The 17,323-nt window shown below is 33.1% G+C and overlaps 1 protein-coding gene across 2 annotated transcripts in view; it reads right to left on the minus strand.

Annotated features, from left to right (window-relative positions):
- The window catches only part of LOC102800600 (SUN domain-containing ossification factor-like), a 100,342-nt gene extending 83,269 nt beyond the window's left edge, over positions 1-17,073 (minus strand). For both annotated transcript variants that reach the window (XM_085492412.1, XM_085492411.1), the window contains exon 1: positions 16,863-17,073. In XM_085492412.1, coding sequence (XP_085348538.1) covers positions 16,863-16,918 — 56 coding nt within the window. In that variant the 5' untranslated portion in view covers positions 16,919-17,073. The remainder of the gene's footprint in view (positions 1-16,862) is intronic.
- Positions 17,074-17,323: the final 250 nt, after the last annotated feature.

Here is a 17,323-nt window from a genome sequence, read left to right on the forward strand (position 1 = left end):
ACCTAGACAGATGGAAAATGATATTTATGTACAAATGAACATGCATGGGGTGAAATGTTAGTATGTTAATGCTATACATATGCAAACAACACCTAGACAGATGGAAAATGATATTTGTGTAGCAAATGAACACACATGGGGTGAAATGTAAGGATGTTAATGCTATAGATATGCAAACAACACCTAGACAGATGGAAAATGATATTTGTGTACCAAATGAACACACTATAGATATGCAAACAACACCTAGACAGATGGAAAATGATATTTGTGTACCAAATGAACACACATGGGATGAAATGTAAGGATGTTAATGCTATGCTTATGCGAATACTACCTAGACAGATGGAAAATGATATTTTTGTACCAAATGAACACACATGAGATGAAATGTAAGGATGTTAATGCTATGCATATGCGAATACTACCTAGACAGATGGAAAATGATATTTGTGTACCAAATGAACACACATGGGATGAAATGTAAGGATGTTAATGCTATGCATATGCGAATACTACCTAGACAGATGGAAAATGATATTTGTGTACCAAATGAACACACATGGGGTGAAATGTTAGGATGTTAATGCTATACATATACAAACAACACCTAGACATCAGGAAAATGATATTTGTGTACCAAATGAACACACATGGGGTGAAATGTTAGGATGTTAATGCTATACATATACAAACAACACCTAGACAGATGGAAAATGATATTTGTGGTACCAAATGAACACACATGGGGTGAAATGTTAGGATGTTAATGCTATGCATATACAAACAACACCTAGACAGATGGAAAATTTTATTTGTGGTACCAAATGAACACACATGGGGTGAAATGTAAGGATGTTAATGCTATGCATATACAAACAACACCTAGACAGATGGCAAATTATATTTGTGGTACCAAATGAACACACATGGGATGAAATGTAAGGATGTTAATGCTATGCATATACAAACAACACCTAGACAGATGGAAAATGATATTTGTGTACAAATGAACATGCATGGGGTGAAATGTTAGGATGTTAATGCTATACATATGCAAACAACACCTAGACATGAGGAAAATGATATTTGTGATACCAAATAAACACACATGGGGTGAAATGTTAGGATGTTAATGCTATACATATGCAAACAACACCTAGACAGATGGAAAATGATATTTGTGAACAAATGAACATGCATGGGGTGAAATGTTAGGATGTTAATGCTATACATATGCAAACAACACCTAGACAGATGGAAAATGATATTTGTGTACCAAATGAACACACATGGGGTGAAATGTAAGGATGTTAATGCTATACATATGCAAACAACACCTAGACAGATGGAAAATTTTATTTGTGGTACCAAATGAACACACATGGGGTGAAATGTAAGGATGTTAATGTTATACATATGCAAACAACACCTAGACATGAGGAAAATGATATTTGTGATACCAAATAAACACACATGGGGTGAAATGTTAGGATGTTAATGCTATACATATGCAAACAACACCTAGACAGATGGAAAATTATATTTGTGGTACCAAATGAACACACATGGGGTGAAATGTAAGGATGTTAATGCTATGCATATACAAACAACACCTAGACAGATGGCAAATTATATTTGTGGTACCAAATGAACACACATGGGGTGAAATGTAAGGATGTTAATGCTATACATATGCAAACAACACCTAGACATCAGGAAAATGATATTTGTGTACCAAATAAACACACATGGGGTGAAATGTTAGGATGTTAATGCTATACATATGCAAACAACACCTAGACAGATGGAAAATAATATTTGTGTACCAAATGAACACACATGGGGTGAAATGTAAGGATGTTAATGCTATACATATGCAAACAACAGCTAGACAGATGGAAAATGATATTTGTGTACCAAATGAACACACATGGGGTGAAATGTTAGGATGTTAATGCTATACATATGCAAACAACACCTAGACAGATGGAAAATGATATTTGTGTACAAATGAACAATGTTACATGCATGGGGTGAAATGTTAGGATGTTAATGCTATACATATGCAAACAACACCTAGACAGATGGAAAATGATATTTGTGTACCAAATGAACACACATGGGATGAAATGTTAGGATGTTAATGCTATACATATGCAAACAACACCTAGACATCAGGAAAATGATATTTGTGATACCAAATAAACACACATGGGGTGAAATATTAGAATGTTAATGCTATACATATGCAAACACCACCTAGACAGATGGAAAATGATATTTATGTACAAATGAACATGCATGGGGTGAAATGTTAGTATGTTAATGCTATACATATGCAAACAACACATAGACAGATGGAAAATGATATTTGTGTACCAAATGAACACACATGGGGTGAAATGTAAGGATGTTAATGCTATAGATATGCAAACAACACCTAGACAGATGGAAAATGATATTTGTGTACCAAATGAACACACTATAGATATGCAAACAACACCTAGACAGATGGAAAATGATATTTGTGTACCAAATGAACACACATGGGGTGAAATGTAAGGATGTTAATGCTATAGATATGCAAACAACACCTAGACAGATGGAAAATGATATTTGTGTACCAAATGAACACACTATAGATATGCAAACAACACCTAGACAGATGGAAAATGATATTTGTGTACCAAATGAACACACATGAGATGAAATGTAAGGATGTTAATGCTATGCATATGCGAATACTACCTAGACAGATGGAAAATGATATTTGTGTACCAAATGAACACACATGGGGTGAAATGTTAGGATGTTAATGCTATACATATACAAACAACACCTAGACATCAGGAAAATGATATTTGTGTACCAAATGAACACACATGGGGTGAAATGTTAGGATGTTAATGCTATACATATACAAACAACACCTAGACAGATGGAAAATGATATTTGTGATACCAAATGAACACACATGGGATGAAATGTTAGAATGTTAATGCTATACATATGCAAACAACACCTAGACAGATGGAAAATGATATTTGTGTACCAAATGAACACACTATAGATATGCAAACAACACCTAGACAGATGGAAAATGATATTTGTGTACCAAATGAACACACATGAGATGAAATGTAAGGATGTTAATGCTATGCATATGCGAATACTACCTAGACAGATGGAAAATGATATTTGTGTACCAAATGAACACACATGGGGTGAAATGTTAGGATGTTAATGCTATACATATACAAACAACACCTAGACATCAGGAAAATGATATTTGTGTACCAAATGAACACACATGGGGTGAAATGTTAGGATGTTAATGCTATACATATACAAACAACACCTAGACAGATGGAAAATGATATTTGTGATACCAAATGAACACACATGGGATGAAATGTTAGAATGTTAATGCTATACATATGCAAACAACACCTAGACAGATGGAAAATGATATTTGTGTACCAAATAAACACACATGGGATGAAATGTAAGGATGTTAATGCTATGCAAATACAAACAACACCTAGACAGATGGAAAATGATATTTGTGTACCAAATGAACACACATGGGGTGAAATGTTAGAATGTTAATGCTATGCATATACAAACAACACCTAGATCGATGGAAAATGATATTTGTGATACCAAATGAACACACATGGGATGAAATGTTAGGTTGGTAATGCTATGCATATGCGAATACTACCTAGACAGGTGGAAAATGTGTTTATGCTCAGACAATTAAATTTTCCATTAACATGTATATGTATGTTATCAACAAAATTGACAAAAAATGCACCTCATGGCTTGTCAATATGCAGCAACTGATCACTGTTGATATATTATCAATGTTGTTTACAACATCCTCTCATGGATCAGCATTAGTTTTATAGCTGACAACAAATGCACATGGTGATGCAATAAAACAATGCGACTCTGTGGCCTAGCCATAAACATGCACACAACAGCAGTTATTTTTAAAAGTTACTTAATAAATACCATTTATATTTTTACATGGCAGAGTACATGGTATACAGGGACAGTCCTCTGTGTTCTCGCTCTCGCTCGCAAATGTCATAAATTACAAAATTTGGACGAGATTCAGAACAAAATAAATATATATTAGTAGGATTTACGAACACATTTTGTACAAAATACCCTTTGCAAATTATTCATGAGATGACGTCATGTTTACTGGGCATTGACACGTGTTTTTACCGACCCCATCAAAACACTGGTATGAATGACGTGTTTCTGATTTATATATTCAAGAGCAGTTGTTCTGGTCCAACAATTTTACATAAAATGTCTATGTCTATACGTTAACTTTCAATTTCAATAGTCTAGAAAGTATGACAAAGTATGACAAAGCAGTAATTCCCGGTTTAACGCGCAAATATGCAAATTAGCCTTTTTCTCGTCTTCTATTATTGGTGAATTCTTGGGATTTAAATTAAAATAGCTGATAGACGCTTTGGCCATTTGCCTCGAAATTTTCACACTTTATTGACAAGGTGTTCCCCCTTCAAAATGCGTCCGGACAGTTTATTACGACGAGTGGAACAAAAATAACAAGTCCGCAATTAACATGGATATATAAATTATGCAAAAATAGAAAAGAGTGAACTTTGAGGTCATGCTGTGCGACTTTGAAAGCCGTTAGAGAGATGAGTGGACGCATTTGAATTAGTAGTATACCAAGGTATCCAGTGATGTAATTTTACCCACAAACGGACTTGAAATTTTTGAGCTAATTTTTTTTAAACCACTTTTGTCCAAAAAAGCATATTTTTGACCCAAAATCAAAAACGCATTCTGGATATTTAAAATAAAGACAAGTTTTACAAAGTTTGTATAATAAGCTTTCAGAAAATATATAACATGCTGGATATATAATACCATCTTCATTGTCTCATTACTCAATTAAAAAGCAAGCCAAATAAACTGCATCTCTACCTTAATTGTCAAAACTCTACTGTGATCATCACGCGTGTTACTACGGTTTGAGTGATTGCAACAATTGTTACACGGTGATCGTGATCAACACAGAACTGTCATTGAATGTATTTTTCCACTCTAAAGTTATATTGGTGTCATCACACATGCATAGTTTAGTCGGCAAGCGTTTCAAGATACCCCACCACATTACTCTCAGTATGGGACGGTTTAATGTTGCCCTGATCAAACACATGATATGTTTATTTATTGAAAATGGAGACTACGTCAAAAAAGAGCAGACAACTGCTCGACGAGTATTTTTCAGGACGAGATGGAGAAACCACTAAATCGTGTTCAGAACCAGAAATCCATGGGTTTCCTAACCCTGACAGCACCATGAAACGGAAAGTTGATCATACTGCAGCACGATTTCAGAAATAATGGAAGGTGGGACAATGTTAGCGAATCGATGGAAACATACTATAATTTGTGTAACATTCTTACCGGGCATTCTTAGCATTGAGATAGAGTTACAAGACCGAAAGTTACTTTAGTTACTTTTTCACTTTAATTCAGAAATTTCGATGAAAATAAATAGTCATTTGTGTCATCATAAAACGTCAATATGCAGGTTTGCATGATGAGCACGGCAGAGAAATTCCCTGTGAAAGTTTATTCACATGATGTAACGGCCCAAATATGTCCAGTGCAGTAATCTACTATTTTTTTTTGTGACTCTAAAATTTTATGTCCACTATTCGCAGGATAAATATTTTATAAGAAATGATAATAAACATAATTAGAGCTTAATTTTGTACTTAGTAGTGCCAGTGGTATATATTCTTGAGCTTAAGTTATTATTTTGTTTATTGTGTTTATAATTGTTTTATGTGGTAATATATACCAAATTTCTTTAGATTACTTTTCCATGGTTAGAGTACATTTGTATAATATGAATACTAAAGTAATGACCTGTCAGTGGTGCATTAAAAGTGGAAAGGTGAATTCATTCACCAGTGGATCTGACTAAAGATTACTGCACAAAGCATGCCAGAATTGCTGACCACAAGTATGTCAAAAATGACTTGTGTTCTAGGCAGTGAACTTAGTGAAGTTTTGAATGATGACTATTTTTCCCACTGTTAACAATGTGAGCTTATCATGAATATGTTTAATTAATACTGAGTTATTCAAATAAAGGTTCTGGTGTCTACATTGCATATTTTGTTGTGATGTTTTGTTGTACCATCATAAATGGTACATTTTGTGGAGCAGACTGCCTAATTTGATGTCAAGAAATTACACACAATATTAGAGCTCAGATTGCACCAGCAAGCACCATTTTCAGCATGCTGTTCTTGTTTTCGATGGACGACAGAGGGGATATCTACCTCTCATTCTCTCTCCCCCGTTGCGCTATATATATGCGCGTATATATCTATAACATGATGTATAATGAATATTAACAAGCAGTCTGTTGGCTGAGATAGCTCCGCTGTTAGTAATGCACATTTCAATTAAAGGAGTTGAACTGAGAATATCATTAGACAAGCAGCCTGTCGGCTGAGATAGCTCCGCTGTTAACAATGCACATTTCAATTAAAGAACTGAAGATATCATTAGAAAATGAACAATATGTACAGTATCAAAGCAATTGGACTTGTTGTTTTCAACAAGAATTCAAAAACACCACTTTTTACCAAAAAAGACAAAAATAATCATTAAAATTAGAGAATTGAAGATACCAATATGAAATGAACAAATCTGAGTGAGGTCCACATGTAGTATCTATATATGTAATATCAAAGCAATTGGACTTGCGGTTTTCAACAAGAAGTAAAAAATATTCACCAAAATTCGGGAATTGAAGATATCATCACGAAATGAACAAATCTGAGAAAGGTCTACATCATGTGGTACCTAAATTAGAGAATTTAAGATATCATTATGGAATGAGCAAATCTAAGAGAGGTCTACCCAATGTACATATACACCAAGTATCAAAGCATTCAGACTTGTAGTTTTCAAGAAGGAGTCGAAAAAGTAAAACATTAACACGAACGACAACGGACGATCATTCATATGATAAGCTCCGCTCGACAAAGTCGACAGCAGAGCTAAAAATTTGAACATAATCAGTCAAAGCAAGTCAGAGATATGGCTCTAGAAGCCCATTCATTAAAACACAAGACATGTATAAATACTCACATTAAAATAATACATGGAATATCTGCAAACAATTGAATTAATATGTACTCTACTTTCATTGACCTGGGTTCAAAATCTCAGAGTACACAAGTGCAACCAAACTATGTCTCATACATGCTCAAGAAACTGCATTCATAAATCTGAGTAAACCTTAATAACAACTTGACTTCTTTGTTTCATTATCACCACTATAATTCCCATCAAAATGTAGCCCTGACACCCCTCAAAATCTTTTCACTGAGATTGGTAATGGTATGACCCATCTGTCACTGATTCAGATCAAGGTCATGACATCACTAAAAACCCTAGCATTACAATCTAAGCTAATTATCTATTCTGAGCATGCTCAGTTGCTCTGTCAGTGCAGTTATGAGAGGTAATTTTGAATTAAAATCTTGAAAAAGACCTACTTTACGTGCATACTCGGCTGAGACTTGTTCATCAACCTGCCAAGTTTCATCGATATCTGCTGCAGAATTTCAGAAAAAATGTTGGAGACGAAAAATGGAAAATGGACATTGACAAAACCAGCATTAGAAAGTCCCCTTTTCAGGCTGTGCCTGAACGGGGACTAATAAGCTGGAAGAGCTTTGTGCAGATCGCAACATGCTTCAAACTTAGCATGGTCATAAGAGACTATGAATCCTAATTAGTACTTAAAATTCAGAGCAAGCGGATCAGCAGCCTGGCAGCCATAATGGATTGGGTATAACCCAGAACCACTTTCTGGGGGTCTCGGACATTCAAGTTGTTGTGTAGCATCTATGGCATATGTGCACAAATATTCATTAAAACAAAAACCTTAGTGGTCTTGTGACTTTTGCCGCCATAGTAGATTTGCCAAAAAATGGCCTAAATCCTAACATCTTCTCCTGTGTACATCTTCTGTAACATACATGCATGTACATCAAAATTCTAAGAAAGTTGCATAATTTGGCAGCAATATTAATTTTTTTTAATTTCTTTTGCATCTTATTTGCATAATTTAAGCCTGATACATACTGGGATGGGAACTATAACCTCATTAATATGCATAATTGCCTTATCTCAAGTACAGCTGCACATAGGACAGTACCAGACAGAATGCCAGTGCCATATTAAAACCATTGGACAATGATCGTGTATGTATGGAATATATAATATAATCTCATTAATATGCATATCTGTAATGTCTGAAACACTGCAGCAGGTTGGATAATGCAACCAGTGTATAGAATGAATCAGACAAGAAATTTGTGTTTAGCTTCTTTAATAACAATTCTTCAAAATAACATGTGCATGTACTGATAATCAGAATACTGGCATACATGTAGTTGTCATAACAACTTAGTAAATGCTAACAAGCATGTGTTATATAGTATAGACCCCTCTCATTGAACACATAGTGCACACAGACATTCCACGTAACAAATCATTCACAAGCATGTGCTATATAGACCCCTCTCATTGAACACATAGTGCACACAGAGACACTCCAAGTAACAAATCATTCACAAGCATGTGATATATAGACACCTCTCATTGAACACATAGTGCACACAGAGACACTCCACGTAACAAATCATTCACAAGTATGTGATATATAGACCACTCTCATTGAACACATTGTGCACAGAGACACTCCATGTAACAAATCATTCACAAGTATGTGATATATAGACCCCTCTCATTGAACACATAGTGCACACAGAGACACTCCATGTAACAAATCATTCACAAGTATGTGATATATAGACCCCTCTCATTGAACACATAGTGCACACAGAGACACTCCAAGCACCGTAACAAATCTAGTGATATAATTTTCAATGATATTTTGGGTTGTTATCTGTCGTTAATTAAATTATGACTACAGGTAGGAAAAGATGTACAAAAATAACTTAAAGGTTTACAGAAACTATGAACTCTGGCAGTGTGGGATAGCATTGACCTTTACTATGCATCAGCTGATACAATCACTGTACTGGATTTGACCCTACTTTGTGGTATTCTTGTGTAGCATCTTATTTTTTTTTACGCAATCTAGGTTTAAAGTAACCTGATCATGTCAAGATATAACAATCTGTTCTATTACCATGGGGGATATGATTCCAATCACATGATAGGATTAAATTGGTTCTGATTGACATGATTTAGAAACTGTGAATAGAATGAAGACTACCAAATATCATTTAAACCAGTTCAGTCCTTTATTATAGAAACAATCTTATATATTTAATTACTCAGCGTTACTTACCATGATGTTGATTCCATTGTTTTTATTTTCATTATTTTATTCACCAAAATGAAACAGTCCAGCTAGGTCAATTACAAAAATATCAAATAAATACAACCTTTAATATTTGTAAAATATTAATTAACAAGTCATTGAAAATGACACAGTCCCCGTTAAGTTCTCTTTGTGCTCGTCATATTAAAGCGGAGGGGTTGTCGCGAGCGTGTCCTTGAAACTTGAGTTCCAAGTGGCGTATACAACAGATTGTTTATTTACATCAAAACACGTGTTTCGTGTCATAGTAATATGGCCAAAAAAAAAACAGCCGTTATTCAGCCATCTTTGATCTGATTATGAAACACACTGATATGTATGATGTATGTGCCAAATACGAATGAAAATGGTACATAAATTGTGGAAATATAGTAGTAAGGCCAAAAAGTCAGATGGCTGTCAATCAGCCATCCTTGACCAGATTTTGAAACAAATTGTCATGGACATGCATCCTAACATGTATAAAGTACATGTATGTGCCAAATTTGAATGAAAACTGACAGAGCACGTCCAAGATACCGCATAAAAAAACAAAAACAAGATGCCTGCCAGTCAACCATCTTTGATCCAATTGCGAAATAATCGTCATGGACATGTATCCTAACATGTATAATCTATGTACCAAGTTTGAATGACAACTGACAAAGCATGTCCAAAATACAACATTTTCAAAAAACAAGATGGCTGCCAGTCGGCCATTTTGAATCGAATCGCTAAACCACAGCTTGTGCATATGTCCCACATAAGGTACTAGGCACATGCAAAGAATGAACGGAATCGGCCCACAGGATTCTGAAATATGACGTTGGATAGACTGACGCACAGACAGACGGACACACGGTCGGTCGGACGGACAGACTCAGGAACTCACAGACGGTCTGGACATGTATCCTAACATGTATGATCTATGTACTAAATTTAAATGAAAACTGACAAAGCATGTCCAAAATACAACATTTTCAAAAAACAAGATGGCTGCCAGTCGCCCATTTTGAATTGAATCGCTAAACCATTGCATGTGCATATGTCCCACATAAAGTACTAGGCACATGCAAAGAATGAACGGAATCGGTCCAAAGAATTCTGAGATACGACTCCGGACGGACGCACGGACACACAGAGACAGAATTACACGTCCCCGTTTTCGGACTTCGTCCGAACGGGGACTAATAACATTATGATCAGTATGACGAGTCATCTACCCTATCCATCTTGAGAGGTTCATTGCATTAATACATAAATGTATGTACAATTATGACATACTGTATCATGTATATTTTAGTTATTCTGCATGGTATTGATGTATATTTTAGTTATTCTGCATAGTGTATATATTAGTTATTCTGTATGGCGTATATTTTAGTTATTCTGTATGGTGTATATTTTAGTTATTCTGTATGGTGTATATTTTAGTTATTCTGTAAGGTGTTTATTTTTTTAGTTATTCTGTATGGTATATATTTTAGTTATTCTGTATGGTGTTTATTTTAGTTATTCTGTATGGTGTTTGTTTTAGTTATTCTGTATGGTATATATTTTAGTTATTCTGTATGGTGTATATTTTAGTTATTCTGTATGGTGTATATTTTAGTTATTCTGTATGGTGTTTATTTTAGTTATTCTGTATGGTGTTAATTTTAGTTATTCTGTATGGTGTATATTTTAGTTATTCTGTATGGTGTATATTTTAATTATTCTGTATGGTATATATTTTAGTTATTCTGTATGGTGTATATTTTAGTTATTCTGTATGGTGTTTATTTTAGTTATTCTGTATGGTGTTTATTTTAGTTATTCTGTATGGTGTATAATTTAGTTATTCTGTATGGTGTTTATTTTAGTTATTCTGTATGGTGTTAATTTTAGTTATTCTGTATGGTATATATTTTAGTTATTCTGTATGGTGTATATTTTAGTTATTCTGTATGGTATATATTTTAGTTATTCTGTATGGTATATATTTTAGTTATTCTGTATGGTGTATATTTTAGTTATTCTGTATGGTGTTTATTTTAGTTATTCTGTATGGTATATATTTTAGTTATTCTGTATGGTGTATATTTTAGTTATTCTGCATGGTGTATATTTTAGTTATTCTGCATGGTGTTTATTTTAGTTATTCTGTATGGTATATATTTTAGTTATTCTGTATGGTGTATATTTTAGTTATTCTGTATGGTGTATATTTTAGTTATTCTGTATGGTGTATATTTTAGTTATTCTGTGTGGTGTATATTTTAGTTATTCTGTATGGTGTTTATTTTAGTTATTCTGTATGGTATATATTTTAGTTATTCTGTATGGTGTATATTTTAGTTATTCTGTATGGTGTATATTTTAGTTATTCTGTATGGTGTATATTTTAGTTATTCTGTATGGTGTTTATTTTAGTTATTCTGTATGGTGTTAATTTTAGTTATTCTGTATGGTGTATATTTTAGTTATTCTGCATGGTGTATATTTTAGTTATTCTGTATGGTGTATATTTTAGTTATTCTGTATGGTATATATTTTAGTTATTCTGTATGGTATATATTTTAGTTATTATGTATGGTGTATATTTTAGTTATTCTGTATGGTATATATTTTAGTTATTCTGTATGGTATATATTTTAGTTATTCTGTATGGTATATATTTTAGTTATTCTGTATGGTATATATTTTAGTTATTCTGTATGGTATATATTTTAGTTATTCTGTATGGTATATATTTTAGTTATTCTGTATGGTGTATATTTTAGTTATTCTGTATGGTGTTTATTTTAGTTATTCTGTATGGTGTTAATTTTAGTTATTCTGTATGGTGTATATTTTAGTTATTCTGCATGGTGTTTATTTTAGTTATTCTGTATGGTGTATATTTTAGTTATTCTGTATGGTATATATTTTAGTTATTCTGTATGGTGTATATTTTAGTTATTCTGTATGGTATATATTTTAGTTATTCTGTATGGTATATATTTTAGTTATTCTGTATGGTGTACTGTAGAATACTTTATTTTCGCTTGGAATTTATTTTCGCTGAAGGCATGATTTCGTGAAAATAAAATCCAGCGAATATACTTTTTTTCCTATATTTCACATTAAACTTACCAAAAATCAGTGAACATAAATTCCATACAAAACGCCCAAAAAGCCTTTTCAGCGAAAATTAATTCCAGCGAAAATAAAGTATTCCACAGTATATTTTAGTTATTCTGTATGGTGTTTATTTTAGTTATTCTATATAGTATATATTTTAGTTATTCTGTATGGTGTATATTTTAGTTATTCTGCATGGTGTATATTTTAGTTATTCTGCATGGTGTATATTTTAGTTATTCTGCATGGTGTATATTTTAGTTATTCTGTATGGTGTATATTTTAGTTATTCTGTATGGTATATATTTTAGTTATTCTGTATGGTATATATTTTAGTTATTCTGTATGGTGTATATTTTAGTTATTCTGTATGGTGTATATTTTAGTTATTCTGTATGGTGTTTATTTTAGTTATTCTGTATGGTATATATTTTAGTTATTCTGTATGGTGTATATTTTAGTTATTCTGTATGGTGTTTATTTTAGTTATTCTGTATGGTGTATATTTTAGTTATTCTGTATGGTGTATATTTTAGTTATTCTGCATGGTGTATATTTTAGTTATTTTGTATTGGTTTCTGAGTAAGTTATTCTGTATCGTAGTTTACACAGACAGATTGTACACATACTAATCCATAGTTTTCTCGTCAGCTTAGCAACTATAATTATAAATATTATACATATTGCAATGTAGGTAGCAGCATTTGAACATACATGTATGCTGTTATTTTACACTTTAGACAGCACAATAGAGATAGACTGATAACATGACCTGACTCTTTGTAATATTTCAAAATTGACAAATCAAATGAAGTATATTTAGCACTTGTGCTATACATACATGTCACTCATTTTTTTTGTAGACATAATAATTTCAGAAAGCAATAAATATTGTGCAGCACTAAGTTTCAACTACATAATCCCTCGCTTTTTTCCATCACGCACATAAGGCTGTTCTAAACCACCACCACCCACACACAGAAATACACTCAGCTTTGATTTATTTTCTATTTCCAATTCTAAAAAAATTTAAGTCACATGTTATTACAAACACATGTTATGTATATTCTCCCCTGGATACAAATAGCATGGCACAGCCATACTGCTTACATTTACCATGTCAATTCATTGTAACACCATGAAGCTATAAAGAATGTATAATACATAGGATCAATATATGGTCCTTCTTTTCTGAATTTTTGAGGTACATGTATTTCAGAAAATGTGAGGTCGTCCAAAGGCCCCGATCTGGTCAAATAATAAGGCGTATTTGCTACCCAATATAAATGGTTTGTAGGTGAATACCATCATGTTGAACTTGTAACACAATAGGTCATTGTAACCCAGAGGAACATGCACACCTGCACTGTCACCATTCAGTCAAATATGAATGGAACTAAGACTAGGTCTATAACTCAATATGTACAGTGAGTCAAGCCTTGCCTTTTTAAAAATGACCTAGGAGCTAAAAATGGCTCTTGTGAATGATGAGAGAAACTATACTATTAAAATCTTTCAAAATTGTATGGATTTGGAGAGTGTTATTTAAGCTCTACTGGGTCTTAATTTGGGCAAGTGATAGGCGGGGAAAAATATTTGATTTACACACACCAAATAAGACTTACCAATAGCAATGTCAATTGGTGAAGTGTTAGCAAAAGCCTACATGTAGGTACAAGCAGCAACATTTGAATTAACATGTGTAGTACAGTACAGTGAAACAAATCATGCGTATATAATCCTTTTTTTTCTGATAGGGGGGGGGGGGCTGAGGCGGTTAAAATTTTTAGTTAATATTAACACCATATGCTTCTAATAGCATACTGAGTAAATGTGCATGTCAATGTATTAAGTAATACTTGTACAGACGGATTGTAGCACTTATGAAATGGTCAAACTATATCCATAATGAATTATGTAGAATCGTTGGATATGCTGTGTGAACACTTAGTATTTGTTTGTTTGTTTGTACAATAAATTTACCAGCTGTCTCATATCAGAACCATTATAATATTATTCTTTATTGTAATTTTATCTATCTAACAGAGATTCGATAACAATAAAGTTATTATTATTATTATTATTATTATTATTACAACATGAAAAACGTATGGCGTATTAACATTTTAAAATGTTCATGTTATGCCATAAGCAAACATCACCTAGACCGAAAATTGATCATTTTTCAGCTGTAATTATCATCATAAATATAACACGGTATATTACCATGTGTTTACTCAGTTGGTAATTTTGCCTCAGTATTACTCATCACATTAGATATTTTGCACTGTCAGCAGCTCTAAATGGAACTTGTTAGTGTATACTTGCATGTACAGTTATACAGTAGTACCTGATATATTGACAACCAGATACAATAGTAAATTGTACTTGCTACAAATATCATTCACACTGTATAAACTATATGGTTGCATAGCAAGACAATGCAACTTTGAAAAGTATTGGTCATGTTTTGCATTTATGATTTACTTTATTGCAGCTGAAATTAATTTTTGTTGAAAAGACATTTTGGGTGTTTTCCATGGAATTTATTTTCACTGATTTCACTGAGTTGAATGTAAAATATGAAAAAAAGGTATATTCACTAGATTTTATTTTCACTTCAGTGACAATAAAATACTAGTATTTTACAGCAGAATTCAGACAATGAATCCTTGTAGAACCAACAAGTGGCTATCTGATATATATACATGCCTCTCCAGAAATAATTGTGAATCCCTAAACCATGCAGTACAGCTCAAAGTTATTCACCATACCTTGGCTACCATTTAGATTGCTCTATTGACAAAACCAAATAAAGAGTATAGTATGTTTCAGTTAACCTAATTTGCATACTAATCGATCAAGTATTTTGTTATGGACAAACTGAAAAGTGGCCATACAGGTAAATGGTTGTTTTACTATAAAACTGCCTAATTTTGAAAGAAATACAAAAATAAGAATTTACAAGCACCAAGATGCCAGTATGTGTATGTGAATTGCAGTTTGTAAGCTGTCAGTAATAATTTCAAACTAATTTTACAAGTAGATACATTGTATGATAAAAATAACTGAATAAATTAGAAAATGTAATTTATTGTAAAATTCTTCTCAATAAAGAATTTGAGTATGAACATTTAGTGTGGAATAATACAGGTGAACCATAGGTCTGGTAAGTATGTTTCTCCATATCACAAACTTTACAAAATCACTTGGATATGGTCATTAAATTAAAAGTGGACACCCTCCAATGCCACTTTGTAGTTAGTCATAAAGAGATACAAGAATTCACATGAAAATTCTAGACATGGTTGGATTACTGATACACACAATTCCTTTATTAGGCTTTACTTCCTGTTACTATAGTTGCACACTGAACAAAATCTTCAAACCAAAATGGCAACCTATTTATGAAAGATTTACAAAAATGTGCTGGTATTATGAACATTTCATTAAAAAAATATATAGCAGCATCATCCAAATTTCAAAGCAGTATGATGTTAAAATAAATAATAAAATACTAATAATACCTAATTACTCTATGTTTTCCAATTATATTTTTTTCTTTGCATATTGCCAGGAGTAATACATGCAATATTGAACAATAGACTCGCTTGAATTTTAGTGAAATGAATGAATGTGAACATGTGACTGATTCTCGCTATCATCTTCACTAGACATTGCTTAATCAATTTGCGAATAGAGGTGTGCACAGTACACCATTCCTACCAATAGCAATGAAGTGCTTCTGTGATATAAATAGGACGCCAGTCATAACTATGATATTGCTTTGCTCTGAAGTTTGTCCTGAAGGCTCATCACAGGAATCTTTTTTAAGTCTTCCTAGGATGCAGTGCAGCCATGAATAATTACTGATTATCAAGTATTCAGGGAAGTGGTTTATATTTTGTAATCCTTTGTACAATATTAAAGTCCTTGTACTAGTGTACAATAACAGAGTACATCTATCACAGAGAACAGTGAATATACACGGTATTAGTATAATATATACCACTGTAAAATACAAAAGCATGTATTCAGATTCCCACATCAGGAGTCAGTGATGAGATCAATGGACGGCAGCCCCCTTCCCACCCTCGTATAGTCTTACAATTGAATGATCTAATTTTATGTTCGTATTGTTTCGTTAACTACAGACTGAAACGCCATCCTTATTTTACCACACCACATTTGAGCTGCATGCCAATTTTACCGGACAGTAAATGAGGAAATTTTAAGGGTGAGGAAAATCAATTCATCAGACTAAAGACATGCAAGTAGGTCAAAAATAGTACATTTTAGCCGTTTACAATTCACATTACAGAACCGGTAGAATTATCGTACTCACCTAAAAAAAAGCAATACCAATAACAGGAACGCCCAGAAATGTACCCTGGCATCCATTGCTTGTTAGGTAACCATACTGTTTATTTTAAAAGTTTAAATTACTGGCTCCATTGTCGTGACTAGCAATAGCTTCTTCAGCTGACGTGTTGTATTGATTCGGTGCAACCAGTGCAAACTAGAACGCGCATGCCAAGCAGGAAGTGCACAGCGCCCTCAACGTAAATGACCCATATTATTCTTCGCCCATTTTGCGATTTGATTTTGTTGCGAAACCTCTGCGCCCATGTGTTCCGACACCACTTTTTTCCCGACAAACCTGTTTTTCGACATCCTTAAACAAATTGGACAATGAACAACTGTGATTAATTACCCTGCAATCGTTAAAAATACATAAGTTTATCATGTGACATAAGTTTTATCTTATACTTATACTTTATTAAACACGTAAAATTCCCCAGGAGG

The sequence above is a fragment of the Saccoglossus kowalevskii genome, chromosome 17, assembly GCF_978046115.1.
Source record: "Saccoglossus kowalevskii chromosome 17, keSacKowa6.1, whole genome shotgun sequence".
NCBI classification, from domain to species: Eukaryota; Metazoa; Hemichordata; class Enteropneusta; family Harrimaniidae; genus Saccoglossus; species Saccoglossus kowalevskii.